General features: G+C 40.1%; 1 protein-coding gene across 2 annotated transcripts in view; it reads left to right on the forward strand.

Moving 5' to 3' along the window:
- The window catches only part of ADGRA1 (adhesion G protein-coupled receptor A1), a 302,973-nt gene that overhangs the window by 213,362 nt on the left and 66,865 nt on the right, over positions 1-22,746 (forward strand). The window contains exons 1-3 of one of the 2 annotated variants that reach the window (XM_081912623.1): positions 16,588-16,623; positions 16,880-17,087; positions 18,098-18,306. In XM_081912623.1, coding sequence (XP_081768749.1) covers positions 16,603-16,623; positions 16,880-17,087; positions 18,098-18,306 — 438 coding nt within the window. In that variant the 5' untranslated portion in view covers positions 16,588-16,602. Of the gene's footprint in view, positions 1-16,587; positions 16,624-16,879; positions 17,088-18,097; positions 18,307-22,746 lie in introns of those variants that run through there. The other variant, XM_081912622.1, reaches the window with a different exon arrangement.

Consider the following 22,746-nt stretch of genomic DNA (forward strand, 5'->3'; position numbering starts at 1 on the left):
TGCCATTACAGCGATATTATTAGGCAATACTCTCTCCTGCATGGCTTAACTCCTATCATTCCAGCTTTGACTTTCCCACTGCCGGCAAAGCGGAACATTATTATATTGTGAATTCAGGTAGCCAAAAAGATAAGCAAACCTATATTTAATAGATGCCACAGTAATATTTAGCCAGGGGCAAATGATGTGCTGCTCTCCAGCTGTTGCTGACGCTGCCTATCATCCCTCACCATTGGTCATGTAGGCTGGGGTTGATGGGCGTTGGCAAACCAACAACATCTAGAGGACAACACATTAACTACCCCTATATTTCACAGTCCATCATTAACCATCCGATTTGTAAGATAACCAGTACCTTATATTACTGTGGCTTGGAACTGCGGTGAAAAGGCTCTAAAATTTTCCATCTGTTCGCATCTGTTGGTATGCACTCGTGCCTGGTAATGTTTGTCTTCCACTGATCTTGTGACCCCTTTACACAGAGAGCATCCTAGACATGAAATGGATGGTAGTAGGAGCAAAGCAAGATGAATATGCAGCAGCAGCTGACCTAGATTGTCTTTATGAAGTAGTCAGCCTGCTGCAACTGGAAGAGTGCCAGCTTAGTACAGCCACGGTGGAGAACAGCACTGCATGTTGCTAGAGCTTGCCAGGGGGTGGGGGGGAGAGAGATACGGCTTTTCCAGATGTTTTGGGACTTTGAGCTACTGTAGTTACGTTGAGTTCAGCCCACTTAGGAGTAAATCCCAATCCCAGGTGGGAAGCCTGTGTCCACAAAGAAAATGGAATTGAGGTTTTGCCTCTAGTATCTCGCATCCATACAAACATCCTTCCTCAATTCCATCAAGTTATATTGAGACAACAGTCAATTCATCTCTTCATACCTGCGGCATTGCCCCTCTGCAAAGTCTGTCAGGGATAATTTTGGTTAAAGTAGTGATCACTGAGGTCATATGCATTTCTGTACTATTAAGAATTAATTATGGAAAATAATTAGCTTTGAGGAGCTTTGCTAAAGATAAAGGTTGACAGAAATTGCAGTAGTGTGAAGAAGCAGAGTTAGATCACAGAAACTCAAAGTAAACATCTCTTCCCCTCCCCCCATACCACCTTGTCCTGGTTCCTCACTCCCAGCATCAAACAAGTCAAGCATATGTGGCTGAATGTCAGTTTTTTTGGAGAGGACAACACAGATCTTGTTACCGCTTTGCTGTGTAGGTCTTCACAATGCGGTGTCAGTTGTGAAATGCACTTTACCTGCTATACCCTTTGCTAAATGTTCTAGTCATTTATGGGATTGAAATTATGCCTGCCATCTCTTCTTTCATTTTGTTTTGGCACATTTTAAATGCCACAGAACAGGTTCCATTTTAAAGGCTCGCTTTTCTTCTTCCCTAAACACTTTCAGATAAACATCATTTTAAAATGTGTGACCCCTCTCTTCCATAACCTGATTCATAATTAATCCAAAAAGTACAGATTCATAAAAAATTAATTAATTCTTTTCTGGGTTAATTTCAAATCAGGACTCCCGACATCTAGCCTCTGATGTCTGCATGTGATGCACCTACTAATTTATTTAAGTAGGGAAGTAGCCAGAGGTAACAGTACTGTTGGCAGTCCAACCTCACCAATTCTGAGTAAGCGCAGTGTAAACCATATAGGACTCACTTCGAGAAAGGTGCAGAGTTGATTCTTCTTAGAATGGAAGGTTTATGTTTTGGATATTAAACATATAACACTGTTCCATCATGACGATTTATAAGAAGATTATTGTGCATTTTGTTTTCCTTTTTTCCGGATGGAGAGGTTTGTTAATAGGTTGTACGAACCAAATACTGCTAGAATATCATTTATGTTTTGTTTGCCCCCCCTTTTTAAATGAATAATACTTATTTAACTTGAAAGGAAAAAGGATACAATACAAACGTATCTATTTCACTTGTGATAAACAAAATTTGATTACCTTTCTTTTAAAAATCCCCGTAATTTATCTGCTTTTAAAATCAAAGTTAGCTCGCTTTTGGACAACATTACATTTATCAACAAAAATACAAACGACAAGAACTTTCCAAATTAAAGTCGGAGAGTTGCTAGTAGTTAGTACAGCTTAATAGTTGTGTGTCACACTATTTTCAGAGATTATATGAATCATTTATACTTCCGGGTTAAGTGTGAACTTCCTTCATAATGTCAGCTCTGTTGGAAGGGTTGTAGTGCGCATGGAGGGCTTGGTGTATATGACATATACTCCATGAGTTGCACAATGATTTCATTGTTATGGAATTAGCCACATGTGCAGTGGTACCTTGGTTCTCAAATGTCTTGGTACTCAAACAACTTAGAACCCAAACCCTGCAAACCCGGAAGTAAGTGTTCCCCTTTGCAGACATTTTTCGGAAGCCGAACGTGCCCCATTTTGAGTGCCACACTACCGTTCTGAGTGTTACGCTGAGGTCTGTCTGTTTTTGCTGTTTATTTTGTGTTTTTGTGGCTCTTTTTTGTTTTGTTTTTGTGACTGTGTGGAACCCAGTTCAGCTACTGGTTGATTTATTGTGTGACTGCAGCACATTGTTTATTGCTTTCATTTTATGGTCTCGTTAGATAGTAAAATGCATGTTAAATTGCTGTTTTAGGGGTTGTTTTTAAAAGTCTGGAATGGATTAATCCATTTTGCATTACTTTCTATGGGAAAGCGTGCCTTGGTTTTGGAACGCTTTGGTTTTGGAACGGACTTCCGGAATGGACTAAGATTGAGAACGAAGGTACCACTGTACTAATTAAATCATGGGCAGGGTACTTGTGGTCCTCCAGGTGTGGTTGACCAGTGGTTAAGTGGGATGGGGGGCCGCAGGTTCCCCAGCCCTGTAGCAACCCTTACTTCATTAGTGAATTATGCCACCTCTGCTCAGGAAGAGCTCTCCATGTGCACCAGAGGCTCACAGAGCTTTAGATACCAGCAGTTACTTATATATATAAGTATTGCCCTTTGCATTCATTTTTCTGGCCTCTCTCCCTTTCTCCCTTGAAGGATTTTTGAAAGCAATACCGTAAGCATTTCCCCTAGTGGATAATAATGATACATTGTCTTTGTACAAGAAAATCCATGCCATGCTTTAGAACATAATTAGATGGTGATAAATATTAGCGTATAATATATTGGACTATTGGGGACAGTACTTTCTCTTCTAACCAGCTTGCCCTAAATTATTTATTTAGTTATGCAAGCTTTACTCCTCAGCTCAGAAGCTAATTTGCAGAATTGTTAAAGCAAAGGGGAATCAGCAAGTTCCTTACTTTGTAACTGTAATACATTACAAAGCAAGGGACCTAAAAGACGGCTGTCAATATTGATAATTCACACGTATTTTCTCTTACGGTGTGGCCTCCAAAACAATACCTGATTTAAAAACTCAGCGTGTATGGTGGTGGTGGTAGGGATTAGCTATCCTATAAAATGGTGGCTATACTTAAAAATGGCTAAATACTGGGACAGGAATTCTGTCTATCCCATTATTTGTTTGAACGGGTCCATCTTGCCCACTCTCCCCGATAAGTTTCTGGTCAAAGTCACTACAGAAAGCTGAAGGGTAAAGGCATAATAATGATTTAGGAAAGGTAAACATCTAGAGCCGAAATACGTTCAGCTCCATAATTTTATTTGTTTGTTCTTAAACCAGGTTTTACCTCAGGGTAAGACTGAATTTGTTGACTTAAATCTTTGTTGGAAATGGCCTGCACAAATCCAAACTGATGCTGTATGTAGGAGACAGCTGGTTGTCATGGTAACTGTAGTGCAGTTTTTAATTCCACTTGGTGAGTAATGCTGACACAATGTTGCTGAATAGACTATGGCTTTCCTTTTACAAATATATAGCTTTATCCATGTCAAGGTTACGAAATAAAATAAGGCCCTTGCTCAGACCCCTCTGGCCACATCCGTTTGGCTTATTGATACCAAATACTTTTATTGAAAACCAGGCAATTCGCCTGGCATCAGTCAGTCAGGGGAATGGGGGTCAAACAAGACTCCTCAAAGAGGCATAAATTAGATTATAAAAGACACAAATTAGTCTTAACTTTGTAATCGCATTAGCCTTCTGTTGCTCAAAATATCCTTGGCAATGTATTTGCACTATGTAGTGGAATAACATGCATTGCTTAGTAAGAAGGCACTTGTTTTTGTATAGCATAAAAACAGAAAGTGCTTGATCTGTTTTATTTTCTTCTACTTTGCACATGGAGGAAAAGAACACACCACCTTAAGCTGTTCCATTTCATTAAACTAAAATCATTTAACATAAACTTCTGGAACAAGTATTCTTGATATTTGCTTGCCAGATGGTACATATTTTATGAGAAAGAGAAGCAAAATCACATTTATACATTTGTTTCTAAGAACACTGCCAAAAGTCATTTCTAAACAAGGCTGTCCTAGATTCATTGAAACCATATTTTTCATTAGTTAATTTTACAGATATTCCAAACAAGGAATTATGGTAATTAATACTCTCGCTGCGGCCATATTATCCTAACAAATTTGGTAAATATATATAACAGGAATCACTGAGGGTGTCTGCAAATGTGACATTTTCCTGATGTAAATGGTTTGAGACGTAACTAAATACTTTCCAAACTACTGTCTTCTAGATAATCATTTCAGTTATTCATTTTGGTTAGCCTTTCAGCTTGCAGCAAGGGACATAGGTGTAGTTTTTTCCTCCCATTATTGATTCTCCTACTTCCCCATCCACTCTCAGAAGAGCTTCTCCTAGCTCTTGACTCTTAAATAATTGATTTTTCCACTCAGGTGCACAGGACAACATTTTGAAATCATGAGATTGCAAAAAAATGCATGTGCTTTGCTCACTGACGCACTAGTTTTATTAAGTAGTCTCCAAACAGAAGACCAATACAGTGAACAATGAAGCCGCAGTTAAGAAAATTATTTTTGCTTTTTGTTTTGAAATTTGATGGAAAGCTGCAGTCCATTGCACCCTTACCTTGAACACAGCAAGACTTCCAAGTAAAGATATATATATAATCAGGTCACATAGTTGATAACACATAGTTGGTTTTTAAAGTCATAAGATGTATTAATGGAAGCTCTTGAGAAAGCAACACACAGTACTAATATATCTTCCTGGTTTTCAAAAAGCCCCAGGCCCTTCATTTATATTTGTGAATGTTTTAAATATTGCCTTGATGGAAATTTTGCTGAAAATAATTTGAAAAGCATGAAAGGAAGTTGACTGTACTGAAAGATATTCGAGCTGTGCCAAAATTTTATCTTTATTACATTTTTAAATTCTGATTTTTTTTAAAAGAACCCTTTATAGAATTACTATTATACAGGATTTTAAAGTACATGTGACCACTGCCATAATAAACTGTTTACTATAAATAATAAGTTTTACTAAGCTGAATATTTCATAATTTTTGGTTTTCCGGTATTATTTTTTTCTAAATTGAAAGTTACCCTTTTGAAAGGTTGACCATTTTGTCCAAAAGTAGGATTTTGTGTGTTTGTGTACACACGCACATCACACACATCACACACATGCACGTACACACACACACATTCAAGGTTTATGACCTTGATAGGGAATCTAATCTACATCAGGTTAAGCAATAGAGGAGGCTATTATTCTGAATTAACTGGTTAGTTCAATGAGAAGAGGTAGCTGGATTAGACGGGTCTTTGATCTGATCCAGCAAGATCTTTCTTTTTTTAAATTGTGCCCCCAGAACAATAGACAGCTTGTTTTGTGTGTGGCCTGTCTCCTTAAAAGACAGGTCTGCACTGTAGTAGGAATTCCTTTCTCTAGGCATAGTTCCTTAGTTCATTGGGAACTAGTTGGAACCTTAGTGTTTGAGTAGCAAGTTCTAGCTGCTTTGTTGCATTGCTGCTATGTAGTTCATTAATAAATGCAACTATTGAGGTTTTCCTGCTTCCTGCTGTTTACAGGTCGGGCAAACCCATTGCAAGGTTTCCTCTCACAGTGAGAAGCCTTCAGAAATACAGGATACGACACAGCTATCTGGCAGTTCCTATCAGCCTATCAGTCTAGGGTTGATGGGAGATGTGGTACAAAATGGGAGATGGATGGTGCCAGGCTGGTGAAGCCTGCTGTTGGTTCCATTCTGGTTTGTACTTCATACCCTGTGAAGTGTGTCTATTAGTACCCTTTATGATACAATACAGTGGTACCTTGGGTTAAGTACTTAATTTGTTCCGGAGGTCTGTACTTAACCTGAAACTGTTCTTAACCTGAAGCACCACTTTAGCTAATGGGGCCTCCTGCTGCTGCTGCGCTGCCAGAGCACGATTTCTGTTCTCATCCTGAAGCAAAGTTCTTAACCCAAGGTAATATTTCTGGGTCAGCGGACTCTGTAACCTGAAGCGTATGTAATCTGAAGCGTATGTAACCCGAGGTACCACTGTATTTAACTTGTAATTTATACCACACGAGAGTCCCATTCCTTTGGAAAGTTCCCTAATCTAGGTTCTCATATTGTACACTAGATCTGAGGCCTTATGTGAGCATGTTAGACATACACTGCACAGAAAACTAATCGTATAGTGAGTCTTCCTTACAGAACATATAACTGGAGACTTCTTCTTTTTGGAAATTACCCAGAATGCAACATGTATTGTTTATTCATAAGTTCTCACCTGTGCCTTTAAATTTGGCAGCCAAAAACAACTTATTTGTAAAGGAAGCTGTAAAATAGATTAAATGCAGGTGGTACATGATGGCCTTTTAAATGATGGTTATTGTGGAGTGATCACCTATGTCAATATTTCATCTAATTTCTTGTGGGAAATCTGAATTTGTTCAAACAAGTCTAAAAGCATAATCAATTGTCTCTAGAGTAGCCCAAATTACTTCAGTGGGGCTTTTATAAAATAAATGGTTGAGGACGATAGCTTTAATTAAGCTATCCTTTCAGCAACTAGAGAATTATTTTGCATTAATTATTTTGTCATGGCTATTGCTTCATATGACAGACAGGAGGCTGTCTGGGAAGAGACTGCTATTTGTTAGCTGATAGCTAGGAATGAGATAGGATATTGGTGGCACACTGTGTGGTTCGGATTGTGGAGATCGATCAATAGTTGGCAAATGTTCCTGCCGGGATTTTCTTTCTGATAATATGGAGTAAAGATTCTCCACTGTTGTGTTGCGTAGGATTTCACAGAAACTGTTTATTATGATTGGCAATGTATCATAAGACAAGGCCTGTTTCTGAAGTACAATTGATATCTCTGTCTGGTTTTCTTATCCCCCTATTCTACTGAGACACGACAATAGAATTGAAGCTCATGGTTGAATGTGTGCATGAAATCCAGTGGGAATAACAATCCAAACAATTTTAGAAAGCTAGATTTTGGTTTCTGGAAACTAACTACAGGAGAAGTGGCCAAATTCTAAGAGATGAGTCATTTATAAGAGACCAACCTTCTGTCTTGTTTGAACAAAACAATAAGAAAACAAAACTAGAAAATTCAGGACATTAACTTGAATTGGGGTAAAATGAGAAACATTTTTTTTTTTACTGTGTTTTGTATGAAATGTCTACGGACCCCTTGTAGTGATATCATAGAGGAATTATTCTGATGTCAACAAGTCATTTGGAAGAAAGTTTCATTGAAGCTACCAAGGTTTACATCTAAGTAACATATTAAAAATTGGGATGAAAGCATACACAAACAATGTAGCATAAATACCTTTTAGTGTAATTCTCGCTTTTATCCTGGAGTAATTTTTTTTTGCAGCCAAAAGGTCTCCTTCTGAGCAAATCATTAAAATTCCAGGATATAATTGTAATTTTTGAACACAGATTATTATTACTTGCTCAGTGAGTAAGGGTGTTCTTAGAACACCCTGTTAGCCACAGGATTAATTTCAAAATGATTAATAATAAAATCATCACCATCATCATCATCATCTGGTCCCTTTCCTGCTTGGTGGATTATCCCATTTCTAAAATTTACACTTTCTTCTGTTTTTTGTCAGATGCTTCCATAAACATTTTTATCTGCATTTAGTATTCTGATGAATACTTCTGCATAAATGGCTATAACTGCTTGCTCAGCCTGATCTAGATGAGGTGATCCATACTCAGAAGTTTTCTAAACTCCAGTGCTGCATGTTTCACTTGCAAGCTCAGGAGCCATGCATTGAGTGTGCAGTTGGAAGCTAATGGCCTGCGCTGCATTACTCTCAGCTTAGCTCATTCACATTTAGTCACATAGACCTGTGCACAACTCGAGCTGAATCAGGGCACTTGTCTTTTCGCTTGCAAGCTTTTGGGAGCATTCAGCAGTACCACGTGTTTTTTCCCCCTCTCTTTAATTTTCTGGCTAAGTATGACTAATGGTATTCTGTAAGATACCTTTGTGACATTTCCATTATTATTAATGGATCGTGAAATAATCCAGATCCTGCTGCAAGGCCATGAAATCCAAATGAACAAATACCTATCCAACTTCACCTCTCTCTTTTTCTATTCTTGAACGATTCATATAGGACACAACTCAACCCCACACCCTACCCTGTATGCCTGTGATGGCTGATCCCTGCTAGTAGCATATACTTTGTGTGGCTTCTTGACCATGAACACAACCTGCAGGTTTCCATGCCACCATGATACCTAAGTCAAAGGAACATGTGGTAGTGTATGAAGCTGCAGGCTCTGCCTGTGTATGGAAGCAGCTGCTATCAGCATAGCAGAATGCAGCCACCGCAAGCAGATCACATTTTAATAGCCTTGTGTTTTACTCGGTTTTCTGTTTTGAGGAATTCAACTAGTGTTGAGGGAAGACCAGGGTGGGAGCATGAGTGCAATGGTGAGAGAGAGAACTAAAAAATGGCTTTGGGTACTGTGATGTTTTTATTGTAATGATCTCTGTGTGATTTTTTATATGTTTTGATATATGTACAGTTTGTCACTCACCCAGAGCCATTCATTCATTTAACTTTTAAAAAAAATATATATACATAGACAATATAGACACACGTGTTTTTTCCAGTGCATCCCAGCTGCCAGTGAAAAGCAGCCAATGAAAAGTTCACAGGACAAAATAGCATAGCTGTCTTGTGGTTTTGCAGTCTGAAAAGCATGTCTGCTTTTGAAACATTTTACTATGGAGCATTGGGACTCTCTATACCAGAAAGTTTCTCCAACTTCAGTTATGAAAAACATAAAGGTAATATACTTGGAAAGGGGTAGGACTCTATAAAGAACTGCTGATGGTTCTGAAAAATCTTTGTCATGGCAGATTTAAGCCTTCAGACAGGAGTGGATCTAGACAGAGGAGGGACAGAAGTGAGACAGTTCTTTGGAAAGCCAGTCACAACTTTTATTGGATACAGCTTCTCAGTGGCAAGGTATGCCTTACAAGTAGTAGTGGGAAACCTCTTATCCATTTTTGGCCAGGCCAGGCCACACCCACCTGCTTGACAATTGTCATGGGCCAGGAGTCAACCTTCCCTACTGAACAGCAGTCTGAAGGGAGGGGAAATGGACTGACTCCACCTGCAGCTGGTTGGCCTTTGAGGACAATGGAGGAGAAGGCATGGATGAGAACCAGTTGGCTTCAGCTTTCTTAAACAGGGCCTTTTGTCAGCAGTCAGATGCTGGGAACAACACCTGTGGTTACTGGCCCTACCTTGCTGCTCCCCATCTGGACCCTTGGCTTTGTGATCGCTTGGTTTCCTTGACCCCTGGAACATTGAACTACATGGACAGCTGTTTGCCCAACCCTCAGAACACTCTAGACTTCTCATGTGGACTTGGCTTACCAGCAAACATATCTCAGAGACTCCTATCTCCTGTTTGTTTGGCCTCCCATCTCACACAGCTCTGCACTTGGTTGCTCAGCAACGGGGCTTAGGATAGGGCTATGACAACAATCACCTGGTGGTTCCTGCTTGCATAGAGCTTTGCAAAGCACTTTGAAGACCTAACAAACAATTGATCATCAGGACTTGGAAAACACCTGAGTACAGTGGCCTTGTCTACCTGTCAAACTTGGCCCATGTGAAGAGAAGGCTCCAGCTTGATCCATTTCCTCACCCCTGACATACAGGCAGGGGTCCTGCTTCTGACAACCTGTGTGCTGCCAGAGGCTTGCTGTAAAAACGTTTGAAAATCGATAGCACCTTTCCTGCAACCATGACCTAGCCACCTGGATGTGTGGCAATGGCAACAGACCAGGAGGTGGGTTGGCACATGCCTAGTAGCCTCGAGGCCCCTTATAGGACCACTTGCTTGGGTGAGAGAGTGGGTATTTCACCTAACTCATCTCTCGACGACAGCTCCTGCGGCAGCTCCTGTCCCAGCACCAGGTATAGGATTCAACATCAATTGTGACAAGGGGTGAGTGGTAACAATACTAAAAGAGGATTGCTCATTCTATATCTAAACCCCAGGATTGTTTTCTTCCTGGACCCATCAGCTTGTGACTGTGACCATAGCAATGGACTTCGTAGTGCTCTAACTGTAACACAATGAAAAGCAGAGTCACCAGAGACACAGTAACCTAGACTCTGGAGGTCCACCCATGTATAGACAATGAGTAGACCAGAGAGAAGACATTTTTCCTGTCGACTGACAGGCTGACATTCCCTTCCCTCTTAATAAGCTCTTCCGAATTGGCTGAGTGTGTTGGGAGCAGGGATGCTAGCCAGCATTACAGCAGGGTAAAACCAGTCACTACTGGCTGGCTTCTGGTACACCTACACCCCAACAGTTACAAAGGGGGCTCCTACACCAGTAGAAGTAGGAATCAAGTTTTAGCCAGATTTCTCTCTCTCTCAACTTCACTGGTAAGACCGGATTTTTCATAAAATTGCATACGTGCCCCTCCCAAACTGTGGACTTAAGGGTGGCAGCAGACAGAGCATCTCAGCCAGGTTCTACGCAAGAAGGAAGAACATCGGATGACAAGGGGGCAAGTTATGGCCTCAACAGCAGCATATCATCATGTCTCTCTGTGCTTCTTAGACCAGAAAGGATGACTAAACATATTAAAATTAGATAAATCCTCATTCCTAGACAAATTACATAAACCTCTTTTCTTGAAAGAAGGAAGAGGATGAATGAGTTGAAGAAAATGAATGAATGGCTCGATTCTATATTATCTTATGAGGAAGGGCTGCTGAGATAGAGAAGAGTGAATGAACTGATAATGCTGTTGATGAAATGACTTGGTGGCATGCAATATGAGCTATGAATGTACCATTAAGAAAGGACGGGAAGGCTTAGAGCCAGATATGACCCTCCCTTGAAATCTCTGGGCAGGTACCATCTGTATAGCTCTCTAACGCTTCAGAAGATTAGAGATAAATTTCTGCCAAACAACACAGGTTTTCACTCCTCAGCAATATTTCTATGAATTCACCACTTCAACATATTTTAAAATTTATGATCAAAAGTCTGTAGAGCTACAGAGAGAAAGCAAATAAGGCTATACCTTTCTTGCTGATTAGCTGTCTGAAAGCTTATATAAGCTCATCAGTAGGAGCTGTTCAAATATGAAGGCTCCGTTAGCTTATTCTTGGTGTGCTTCTCATTTATGTATTAAGATTAATGAAGCATGTACTACACAAGGCCAGAGAATTTGTTTCTTCTATAATCTAGGTATGCCCCAATACGAAAATATTTTAACAGCCTTGAAGATCAGCATGTTTCTTTAACAGGGATGTTGCCCTGACAGAGAAAGTTTTAATTAAATTTTGGACAGGTTCAAATGCGCTGCTTTTCTTTCAGCTAGAAACCTTTCTTAATCATGGTCTGTACTGTACTAGAGTTTTCATATTCCCTGTGCCCTATGGTCTAGTCTAATCTGAATCTGAATTCAGTATCCATTCTGCCCAACTGGACTACCTGACGCTAGTAACTCGACTAATAACTTCAAATGATTTATACTTCTAAAACATGCTAGCAGATTACCACTTCCCACCCTCAGGAACTATGAAAGAGTATATTTTAGTTGCTGGTAATACTGTTACCCTATGTCTGATGGTGACAGAAATAACAATTTATATAGTTTTTTTTACACTATTGTCGAAGCATTTAATATACATTTGGCAGATGGGGTTTGTCAACATGGGAAGGTAGCTCATCTAGGAGAAGGAAAATTCTGATCCTAATCCTCTGTTGCCTTGCGGCATATCTTTGGGTGAAGAAAAGGCTAAGGAGTAAACCCTACACAAATCCGGAGTGGAGTTCCTAAGATGGATGGACGATGCCTTGTACACCTCCTTCTGGCATCTCCTGCAGCCAAGCTGGTGCTGTGATTTTCTTTGAACCACACCAACGAGGCCAAAAGATGGGTCTTATCTGGGCACCCTAGGTCCTCCATACACATTGCCCAGGCTTCGTGCCCTGGAGATGTCATTTCACTGCTGCTAATGCGGCAGTTTGACTTCATCCCTGGAAGCGCACTCCATTGTCTCTTGAGATGGACAGGTGCCAGCAATGACAGGACTCATGCAGATGTAATGGGTTTACTACCACATGTGTGAGCCTTGGCCTCAGACCCTCCCCTTCCTCTCCCTGTATATTGTCAGAAGGATGAAGTCAGAATCCATTTTCTTGAACCTTGGGAGACTCTGGTTCCAAAATAAGCTGGGATCTGAAACCTTGGTTTGATCCTGGCTCATTCTAACTAATTGCATTTTAAAGAGAGTTTGACAAGTTTAAATAAAATTGTTCTGTTTGTTTAAAATTGGAAGCAAAAACTTCCACTCTCCTCTTCACAGCTGTGCAAGAGGAGGCAGGAGCAGCGAAGAAATACATAACCCTGAAGCTTGTACACATAGCAGGAAACAATGGCTTCTCCTTACAGCCAAACTACCCCTTCATTACAACTCAAGCAGGAATTCTTAACTGAGTTTGTTAACCACTATACTATAAGCTCTGATAAGTTCCATACGAATCAGTGGGATCCTTACATGGATTACAATCAAAGTTTTGTTCTTCAGTTTGCAGCGCTGCATTCCCTAATATATTATTCCTGAATATTTTTTTTATAATGTTCTCACATTTTCATGATTACTAGGAATTCCCCATCTATACATCTGGATACCTTTTTTTTTCCTTTTAAACCTATATTTTAAAGAGTTCCCTTGGGTGTGTCTACTGTGCTACTTTACAGAAACTGATATTGAATTGTTATGTTAGGGGTGCTTGGTTTGGTGTGTAGGGTGTTGTTTGCAACAAGAGTTATCTCAGAAAGTCTTACTGGTGACAGAATATGGAATTTTGGATTAAGGTTTTGTCATAATTCAGAGAAAGTCTGCCTAGATCCTTCTGTGTTCAGTGCAATCTTGGGAGTAAGGCCATTAAACTCAGTGGGGTTTTTTTCTGGATAAGCATGTACAGGATTACAGTATAAATGTGTTACATGAGCATTGTTTTGAATGGAACTGCAATCCAGCAAAAAAATAGCTCCTGCTTAATCATTTTGTTAAAAGGAATGCATAGGTAAATATCATGTCTATTGATTTTTTTTTTTTTTTGAGATTTAAGCATTTCTGGTGTTTTCAGGATTGGACTAACTGTGCTGTAATAGCTAGCTAATTGGCCTAAGCATTGAGCATCATGTGTGCAGTATTTTTCTGAATGTAAACCCAGACTATTAAAAAAAAAATTGTTGAATGAATATTACTAATATCCTGACAACTTGAAGTGGGGTACATGCTTGTAATAATGATTCATTTGAGCCATAATTTTCAAAATTTATGTCTGCTCTGTTAGTTATGCAAGATTTCTTTACAATATCTGAAAGAAAGTCGCAGCAAATGCTAGGGTGTTTTTGATCAATAACATGCAGTGTGGAATTGATACTAAATACATCACAAACTGCAAGGTGTCCCTGTTGTCCCAGTGCCAGCAGCAGAATCTCCTTTTCTAGCAGAGATGTAACAACCTATGTTTACAAGTTTTCTTTTCTCACCTACTGTATGCTTCTTCGTGCTTCCTTCAAAATATAAAAAATTGACTTTTCAACAACATTCTATTAGGGCAGCAAATGTGGGTTTAAAGCGGCTAGGTGGTTCACTAGGCAAAACCTCCAGCAGCCACTGGAGGAGGGAAATTCCAGCTCATAACTTTATAAGTTGGCAGTAGAGATGGCAGTAGAGACAGGAGATGCTGAAACCAGCAACATGCAATCCCGTGGTTGCTAACAGGGTTTTCTCAGTGCAAAATGCTTCACCGGCTATTGCTACTTCAGTTTCACCACATTTTAGAGTGGGGTGGGGAATCAGGGACCAAAGGCCACCCTCCAGACCTCCCTATGTGGTCACACCTATTTCTGGACCACACCCTTCTCCCCTGACCTTACCAGCCCTGCTCTGTAGCTTTTGTGTTCTTCTGCCTGGCTGGAATTGAAAACAGAAAGATGGGTGTGTGGATGTATAGTAATCTCATACTTTTGTGTGGTTAGATTGTAGCCTACTGTACAAAGGAACGAGTCACACACACACACCCCCCCCACTTTCTCTGCTAACCATGCCCACCGCCACTAGCAATGCCGCCCTCAGAAAGTTGTCCATTAGGGATTGTGGCCCTCAGACTGAAAAATGGTTTCTCATCCCTGCTTCAGAGCAACTGGTTGTCTTCATCCTTACAAAAGCTATTGTAAAATGCTTGGTGGGATACTTTCAAAATCTCCAAGCAGATGAGCCCCAAGTCCTATTGCTTGGTGGTGAATGCAGCTAAACATTTACCAAACAATAACTTGCTGTGATGTGCATGTAACCAATGGATAAGTCAGTTGCTGATCAGTCATCTTCTACAGACAATATAGTAAAACCTGATGTCTCCCTGCTTTCTTAGATTGTGTTTACAAACCTGATCTGCAATCTGCCCATCAAAACGGTTATATGCATACTATGGAAATTTACCATCTTGTAAACCACGGAGCCTAGGGCTTGCTGATCAAAAGGTTGGCAGTTCGAATCCCCGTGACGGGGTGAGCTCCCATTGCTCGGTCCCTGCTCCTGCGAACCTAGCAGTTCAAAAGCACGTCAAAGTGCAAGTAGATAAATAGGTACCGCTCCGGTGGGAAGGTAAATGGTGTTTCTGTGTGCTGCTCTGGTTCGCCAGAAGTGCCACATGACCTGGAAGCTGTACGCTGGCTCCCTTGGCCAATAAAGCGAGATGAGCGCCGCAACCCCAGAGTCAGCCACAACTGGACCTAATGGTCAGGGGTCCCTTTACCTTTACCTAAACAACCTATCATCTGTTTCATCCATCAATAAGATTTTCAATAGACACAACAGAGCACTGGAGGAAGCTCTAAGACATTTTGGCATTTACTGGGGGGGGGGGCAAATGGAACCTTCCATGATGGCAAAGATATAGTAACAGATTTAATAATTGACTATTTGCTGTTCCTTAATTGTGACCCCCCCCCCCTGCAAACACACCATATAAGCTGAGCTGTGTCATCCCACCTAATAGTAAGGACTGGCCCTAGAGAAGCCTGAACTTACTTTTAAAAAACCAACTCAACTGTGTAGTAAGGCAGGGCAGTAATACCATTGCCCCCTTGGCTCCAAAGGAATAGTTGGTGCCAATGCCCTTTGAATAATACCCTCCCCCAAATAACTCAAACCTTGGCCTGCCACCTCCTCCTCATGATAGTAATAACTCATGTGCCCTTTTCAGCATGCAGCTTTGTCTGTCTTTGCATGCTTGTCCGTCACATGCCAATTTATTACAGTCAAATACAAATACTCTAGCATCGTCATGTATGATGGTGAAGCTTCTTTTCAGTCCTTGTTTTCAAAGATGCTGCTTCTAAGAAAGTGTGGGGCAATAAATGTTAATGAGATGCCATAGAAATATGTATCTTGCTTCTGGGGAGATGAAAATTACTCAGTCTTCATGCTGCTGTGTTTTTATAAAGAGAGAGAGAGAGAGAGAGAGAGAGAGAGAGAGAGAGAGAGAGAGAGAGAGAGAGAGAGAGAGGAGCAAAATACAGGAGTTTGTAAATCAGAGGGCAGCCCCTTATTTTGTCTCTCCCCTCCTTTTGTTTTGCACCCCTCCCCCTCCCCATTCATGCCTCTGGGCTTAATGATGACAAGGTCACCAGTTGTATAAGGGAAAGAGGAGTTAAGTAGAAGCAGAACCAGCTCAGTAATGTAATGGCAAATGTATGTACATTTTGTTTCAGTAACCTAAAAACATGTAAACAGTCACAACTCTGTCCCATTCTCGTGGTCTGACAGCCTCAATATATTCCCTGCCTCCTCCTTCAAGCACATTAGTGCTGTGTGTGTGTGTGTGTGTGTGTGTGTGTGTGTGTGTATTTATTTCCACATTTCCTGCAACAGTGAGATGAGTGATTTTCTTTAAGGATGAAATCATGGTCTGAGTAAAGAATAAGAAACCGACTGCATTGCATACTTCAGTGTTTAGAGTCACCCTCTGATGCAATTCTTTGTATTAATAAAACACATTTCAGTCCCCTTTAATTACCCTTTCAGAGAGATATGTTTTAATGTAAGTTGTCTGATTCTGTTTTAAGTGAAGGAGAAAACCTGGCAGAGGTTGTCTCTTTAAATCAGATCTGCAGTGTTGATGGACCCTCTAGCAGGCATGGTAAGAACCATTCTCACCTCTGCAGCAGGGAGCTTGACCATACAGACTCGCACATTCAATCAAAACGTTTTCTGTTTTAATATGCACTGTACCAATCCTATTCCCATGGTTACAGCTCCTGCTCCTTTGGTTGCTTCTAGTATGTTGGAAAAGAAGAGAGGCAGCGTACATTTCTCGTACAGGAGTTTAAAACATAATGAAAGCAGCCCTGTTGTGATTTGCATTTTAAATTTTCTTTTTTCCTCTCATTGTACAGGATGCCGTGGCTGTAGCTTCAGCTCATTTGCCACGGTCTGTCCTCTCTTCGTCTTCAGCCTTGCAATCTGTTGATAACTCCTCTTGCAAGCTACAGTTTATTGCCTTTCGGAATGGAAAACTCTTCCCGAGCACTGCAAACTCATCTAACCTTGCAGATTATGGGAAGCACAGGACCGTTGGCACGCCAGTTGTCTTCATTAAAATAGGTAAGTGTGATGTGCTGCTTCTTTAATCTGAGAGCTAGGCTATACATTAGAGTATATAGAAGAATGGTGCAGTGAAGTACGCAGGTCTGCTGATGGGAGAATTGCCTGTGCTTTAACGCAAGTATGTGGGTTTATTCCTACCTGTCAGGTTTTATTCAAATAAACTTGCACATTGCCGAAGCACTGTAGCTGTAAACACATGATTCTCCTTTCTTAGAACTATCATTTATGTTGCTTATTGAAGTTTATAAGTAAAGTAAAGATGGCATGAAGGGTGGGAGGGAGGGATGTTGCTTTTTAATTTTGACCATGACTATTGAAATGCAAATCCTGGAGATTAACAATTTAAGATTAATAATCTGTGGGACAGTGGAGAGAGAGAGAGAGAGAGAGAGAGAGAGAGAGAGAGAGAGAGAGAGAGAGTCCTGTTGCTTACATAGTCATAGTCATCAGTGTAGTTTTTGATAGCATAAATCTAAAACAGGTGATTTTAAAGGTGAAAATAATAGGTTAAATATTTTCCTTAGATGAAATATTCAACCCATGCAGTTCTAACCTTTTATTTGATCCTGAACTGTGTTCCCATTTCTTTTCACATTTTAAGAGGTTTGGATTTCAGCTTTGTACTAAAAAAGATGCCTTAACTGTTAACCGTAGCAAAAAAAAAAAAAAAAATTTAAAAAAAGAGGAGTACCCCCCTTTTTTTACTTGAAGCAATGGTCCAACTTCATTTTAATTCATGGTATTTCTGTAGTAAATCTAGTTTTACAAACCATTACCATATCATCTGAAAAACAATAGACTTAAATGGCAGTTATAGGTAATATTAACTATTCCAAACTTTTTATAGATGACCAGAACCTCTTTTATGGGGATCAATTGGGGGGGAATATTTGCTATTGGTTTTTCTGGTGTGTGTGTGTTCAAAATTTTAAGAACCTCTGTCTGGAGCATGTAGCAATAAAGCATTTTCCACTTCATTGCTCTAATTCAGTTTGTTCCTTTTGCAGATGGGTGCAGTATCGGAAACCTCACCAGTCCTCTTACTATAGCATTGAAGCACTTTACACAGGGTATAAACCCCATTGCAGTCTTTTGGGATTTTGACCTTCTAGATGGACATGGAGGCTGGTGGGGAGAAGGGTGCTACATAATCAGCTCTACAGGCAACATCACTACCCTTCACAGTACTCACTTTGGTAACTTTGCAGTGCTAATGGTGAGTATATTACTTCGCAAATGTGTGTGCCTATGTCTGTCTGTCTTCTTACGTGGTACCTGGTTAATTATTTTTTGCATTCAGTTGAATATGAGATTGTTTTGAAGAAAGTAAGTTAACTACGAGTGAAAAGAGCAAAGCCATATTGCCTAATTACAGGCCTTGCCGCAAATGACTTTTAATGGAATACTGAAAAAAATCAAAGTTCCATCAAGACACTATTGGCGGTGGGGGAGTAAACAAATAAATGGGCTGACTGCATATATATATATATATATATATATATATATATATATCCTAGGCCCTTTACATCTCCAAAGAAGATGACTACCCTTGTTAATGTCCAGCATTATGTTGATCATACTAATTAGTTGCTGGCATGCTGCAATATTGAATCATTTAATAAATGGGAAAGAATAGATTGCCTGCTTCTCTAAACAGGGATGCTGTAGCCCTGGCTGGCTGCTCTTGAAATTCACGTCTGTGTGCTGATGACAGCATTCTTTTTACTAAATGGCTGTTTGTAAAGAAAAAAAATATTTCTGTGCAGTGCTAGCACACAAGGCTGCTGAGGGTTGTCCTCAGTCACACTTGAGTTCACAATGCAGTTATTTAAGAATTACCTTAACCTGAAAGTTACCATGACTGATACGAAAGGCACACTAAATAAAATATCGCATCAAACAAAGAAATAAACATGAAACAGTGACAGATGCAGCTGGAGAAAACCACATTAGGGAATATTTCCTACAGCGTTCAGAAGGGTTATGCAGACCCACTTGACATTTTGTAAGAGGCAGTCCTCATGTCTGCACACCATGCTATTGAATCTAGCCTTAATTTTGGTGCGTACTTGCATAGAGAAGGTGCTGCCTGTGAACGTTACTGAAAGGTTGAGTAAATAATGCACCGTGTGTGTAATGTGTAAAGGGCAGCAAACACAGACGACAGGAATTGGGAGGACGTGTGTAGAGAATACCAATCTGCTGCTGTCAGATGAAGCGCAGATGTCAACCAATCATGGCTCAAGGCTGTGACAAGGAGTCCTTAAATTCAAATGTTATTGTCTATTTTATTAAACGGAATGCCTTCAGTGTTTTGTGATCCATTTCTTTTCAGCCACTGCAGAATACTTCAGAATCCATTTGAAGATCAAATGCTCTCAATTAACATAGCACTTTTTTATTTTATTTTTGGCAAATAAAGTTATATTCAAACACTTAGCTGTTCATTCGATAATTCTGCCCTGGTTCCCAAGATTCTTTCCCCCAAAAGCACCTGTTGTTGCTGCAGGTACCACACCCATTTGGGCTTACCTAGAACTGAGTCAGTTCTAAGTGGTGAACTTAAAAACTTTGAATGGGAATGGGAGAAACTCTGGTTTTTCTGGTCTTCTTTACAAATACCATGGATATATTTTTAGATGACTGCATACATTTTAACTCTAAGTTCATGCAATCTGATGTGTGCAGTATTATGCATTCTGTTGCCTTTAGTGGGTCTTAACATAACGACTGAGATTGGTTACAAGATTGAAATTTCATTATATACCATGTTTTTACTTAAAACTCTTAGTATGTCAAAAACAGGATATAATTTTGTTCACCCAGTCCTGCTCTTGAAGTATGTGTATGTAGAAGCAATATGCCTCCTCCATACCTCTGAAAACAAGCCAATTTTCATCGTCATATTGAGAATGATTTCTTGGAGCTTCTAAAATTATCAGTGAAAATCTCTAACAACCACTATGTCATTTGAAATCGTTCATCTGCAATAGGACATCTTGGGTTATTAAAGTTAGAGATTTGACATGAATATGGGTGAAGAATACCTAGATACTCGGCGAAGGATGTCTGTTATCAGTGGCATCTCTTATTGTGATAATTGATGGTTTTTCTTTAGCCCAAGTAACAGTTACATGTTCTCTAATACCAGCAAGAAAGTAATATAGACATGCCAAATAAATATGAACTCCAGTTGTGGGTGGAATATTGGAATTGATCTAGATATATCTTGGTTTTAATACTAATCACTGCATGGCCTTCAGCCTATCATTCTCTTTTGGCCTAATCTACCTCACAGTGTTATGGAATAGTTTAGGTTGTTTCCAGACAGGAGTGTACTTTGCAAACAGGTCATTGAGGTAGCAAAAATGGATCTTTGGCAACAGATGTTGGGGGTTTTAAGAATTCCCCCCCCCCTTACTGGATTTTCCCTGGAAAAAGTAAATCTGGATTAATGGCGGAGGTAGGGGAAATTCAGGTTGGTGTTTTGATGCCAGTGATGTCATGTGGATGTTGCAAAATCTTGCATGCATGAGAAGCACCAATCCGTCAGTTAACACCCATCTAGAAGCACCCTTAAGTGAGATAATTCTGCAAATACATAGTATGTGAGTGTGTTGAAGAAATAATCCACCAGGAAAGCTACCTACTGCATACTCCATTGAAATGATGTGAGCAGTGCCTATGGTTTGTTGTTCCCTGGGATATATAGATTAATTTTGGTGTTCCGTTTTGAAAAAGAAAAACCATTGTGGAGTTCTAAATTACATGGAAACATAAAAAAAACACCATCAAACCTTAATGGAGTATTATTGTGCTGAGGCTTAGCTGCAGTAAGACAAAGTGTGTTAGTAAGGCAATAGCGATTGTGAACGTTGTTTGCATAGCTGCAAGGATAATGTAAATCCTGCTGTGTAACAGCATAAAGCGTAGGCCTAAATTAGCCCATCTCTTTGTTAAACTGTTAGAGCAATGACACTATGGTCAGATTAATTATTACAGTTTGGTTTTGTGTTAGAGTTGTTTGTTGTGAAGCAAATATCCAGGTGTCTCTATAGGCTGGCCTCTTCTCTGTTCAAGCAAGTGGAAAGGTTTTGATGTTGCTCAATTGTTTAAAGTGTTGGTGCAATCAAGATAGAAATGAATATATCAGCATAATATATCCATTTTTTTGCGTTTCATTCAATATTTCCCAATATTTACATTCTTTTTATTAACAGTTGTATCTAAACGTCTGCATACTTTCTGGAAAATGTAACCAAAAAATAATGGTCTCAGGTGGAAGAGGGTGGAAAGATTACAGAAATATTGTCAAGTGTGATGGGGTCAAGCCAGAAATTCAGTAGATCCAGCATTAGTTCCCAGTACAACTTGGCTGCTGATTAAGGGAGGAAACTGAAGGCAATTCCATCCAAGAGATTTGTATCACAGCCCATAATCCTCCTAGTCTAGGAAATTAGGTGGCACCAGAGGATCATTCTGCTGCCACTGACTGTTATAAAGCTATCTGACATCTGCTGACTTCCGACAGTTAGAGATGTTTCTGACTGTGGTAGGGTTCTTGGTCCTTACTCTACACCGGCAGACACTACGGGCCCCTGCCTCAAATTGCTTGTCTCATCTGCCCTTGGGCCTGAGTACCCGACACACATTTCAAGAGGAAGAAGTGCTTGGCAGGGATGGATTTGGCACAGTGAATCACATGTGATTGTAGGAAATTGTTCCCTGTTGGTAGGCTGCCAGGGTCCTTGTGGCAGATGCTAAGAGCATTGCAGAATAAGAGGTGATTGTCTTTAGGAGTGGAACCAACTGGAAAGGCAATGATAAGAATTAAATCCTATTAATTGTGCTCCCTAAGTCATTTGGGAGCAACAGGATCGTATAATATTTAACGTAATTCCCAGATCTATAAAAATCAAGATTTTATATACTAAGTTTAGAATAATAAAAAGAAGCATTAGATTTCTGCCCAGAAATATATGTTTAGAATCAGAGCCATACAAAAATCCTCTTCATTCATTCTGCTAGGGCTCATCCACATGCCTCGGAAGCATGGGTCCAAATGGTTTTCTGCTTGACCCGCACTTTCTAAATCTGGGTTTGAGCAGACTCCTTTCCAAGGGAAAACACGTTCTTTAGTGATAGATCAGAACAAATGGGGGAAACTTGAATTGCCATTGGGTCTGATTGGGCTCTAAAGAGCGGTTTCCCCCAGAGAAAAGGAGTGGGACAAGAGGAAGTGTGGCTAAGCCCTTCGTTTGTGCAATTGTGCACTGGCAAGCCATTCCCCCCTCTGGTGCACCCCTTTCTCATCCCCAAAGGGAACCTCCATAAACGCAGGAGGTTCCTTACTCCAGAACTTCGGAGGACTGTTCACGGACAACTGTAAAGAATGGGAAGTGATGCACAGGAGGCAGCAGGGCTTCCCAGTATGTATGTCTCCACCTGTCCCCGTGTGATGACAGTCACGCAAGGAAACAGAAAGGCTGAAGACATGCACTAAAGAGATTTGGAGGCAAGTTACAAAGTGGGATTACAAATATAAACACTTTTCAGATATGCAGATGTGTATTAATTACTGTTCTGGGGAAGGCATAAAACAAATTGAAGGAAAAAATGAATATGTGAGACAATGAGAAGATACAGGGAGTAGTAG

The sequence above is a fragment of the Podarcis melisellensis genome, assembly GCF_964234715.1.
Source record: "Podarcis melisellensis genome assembly, chromosome: 5".
In the NCBI taxonomy this organism is placed as follows: Eukaryota; Metazoa; Chordata; class Lepidosauria; order Squamata; family Lacertidae; genus Podarcis; species Podarcis melisellensis.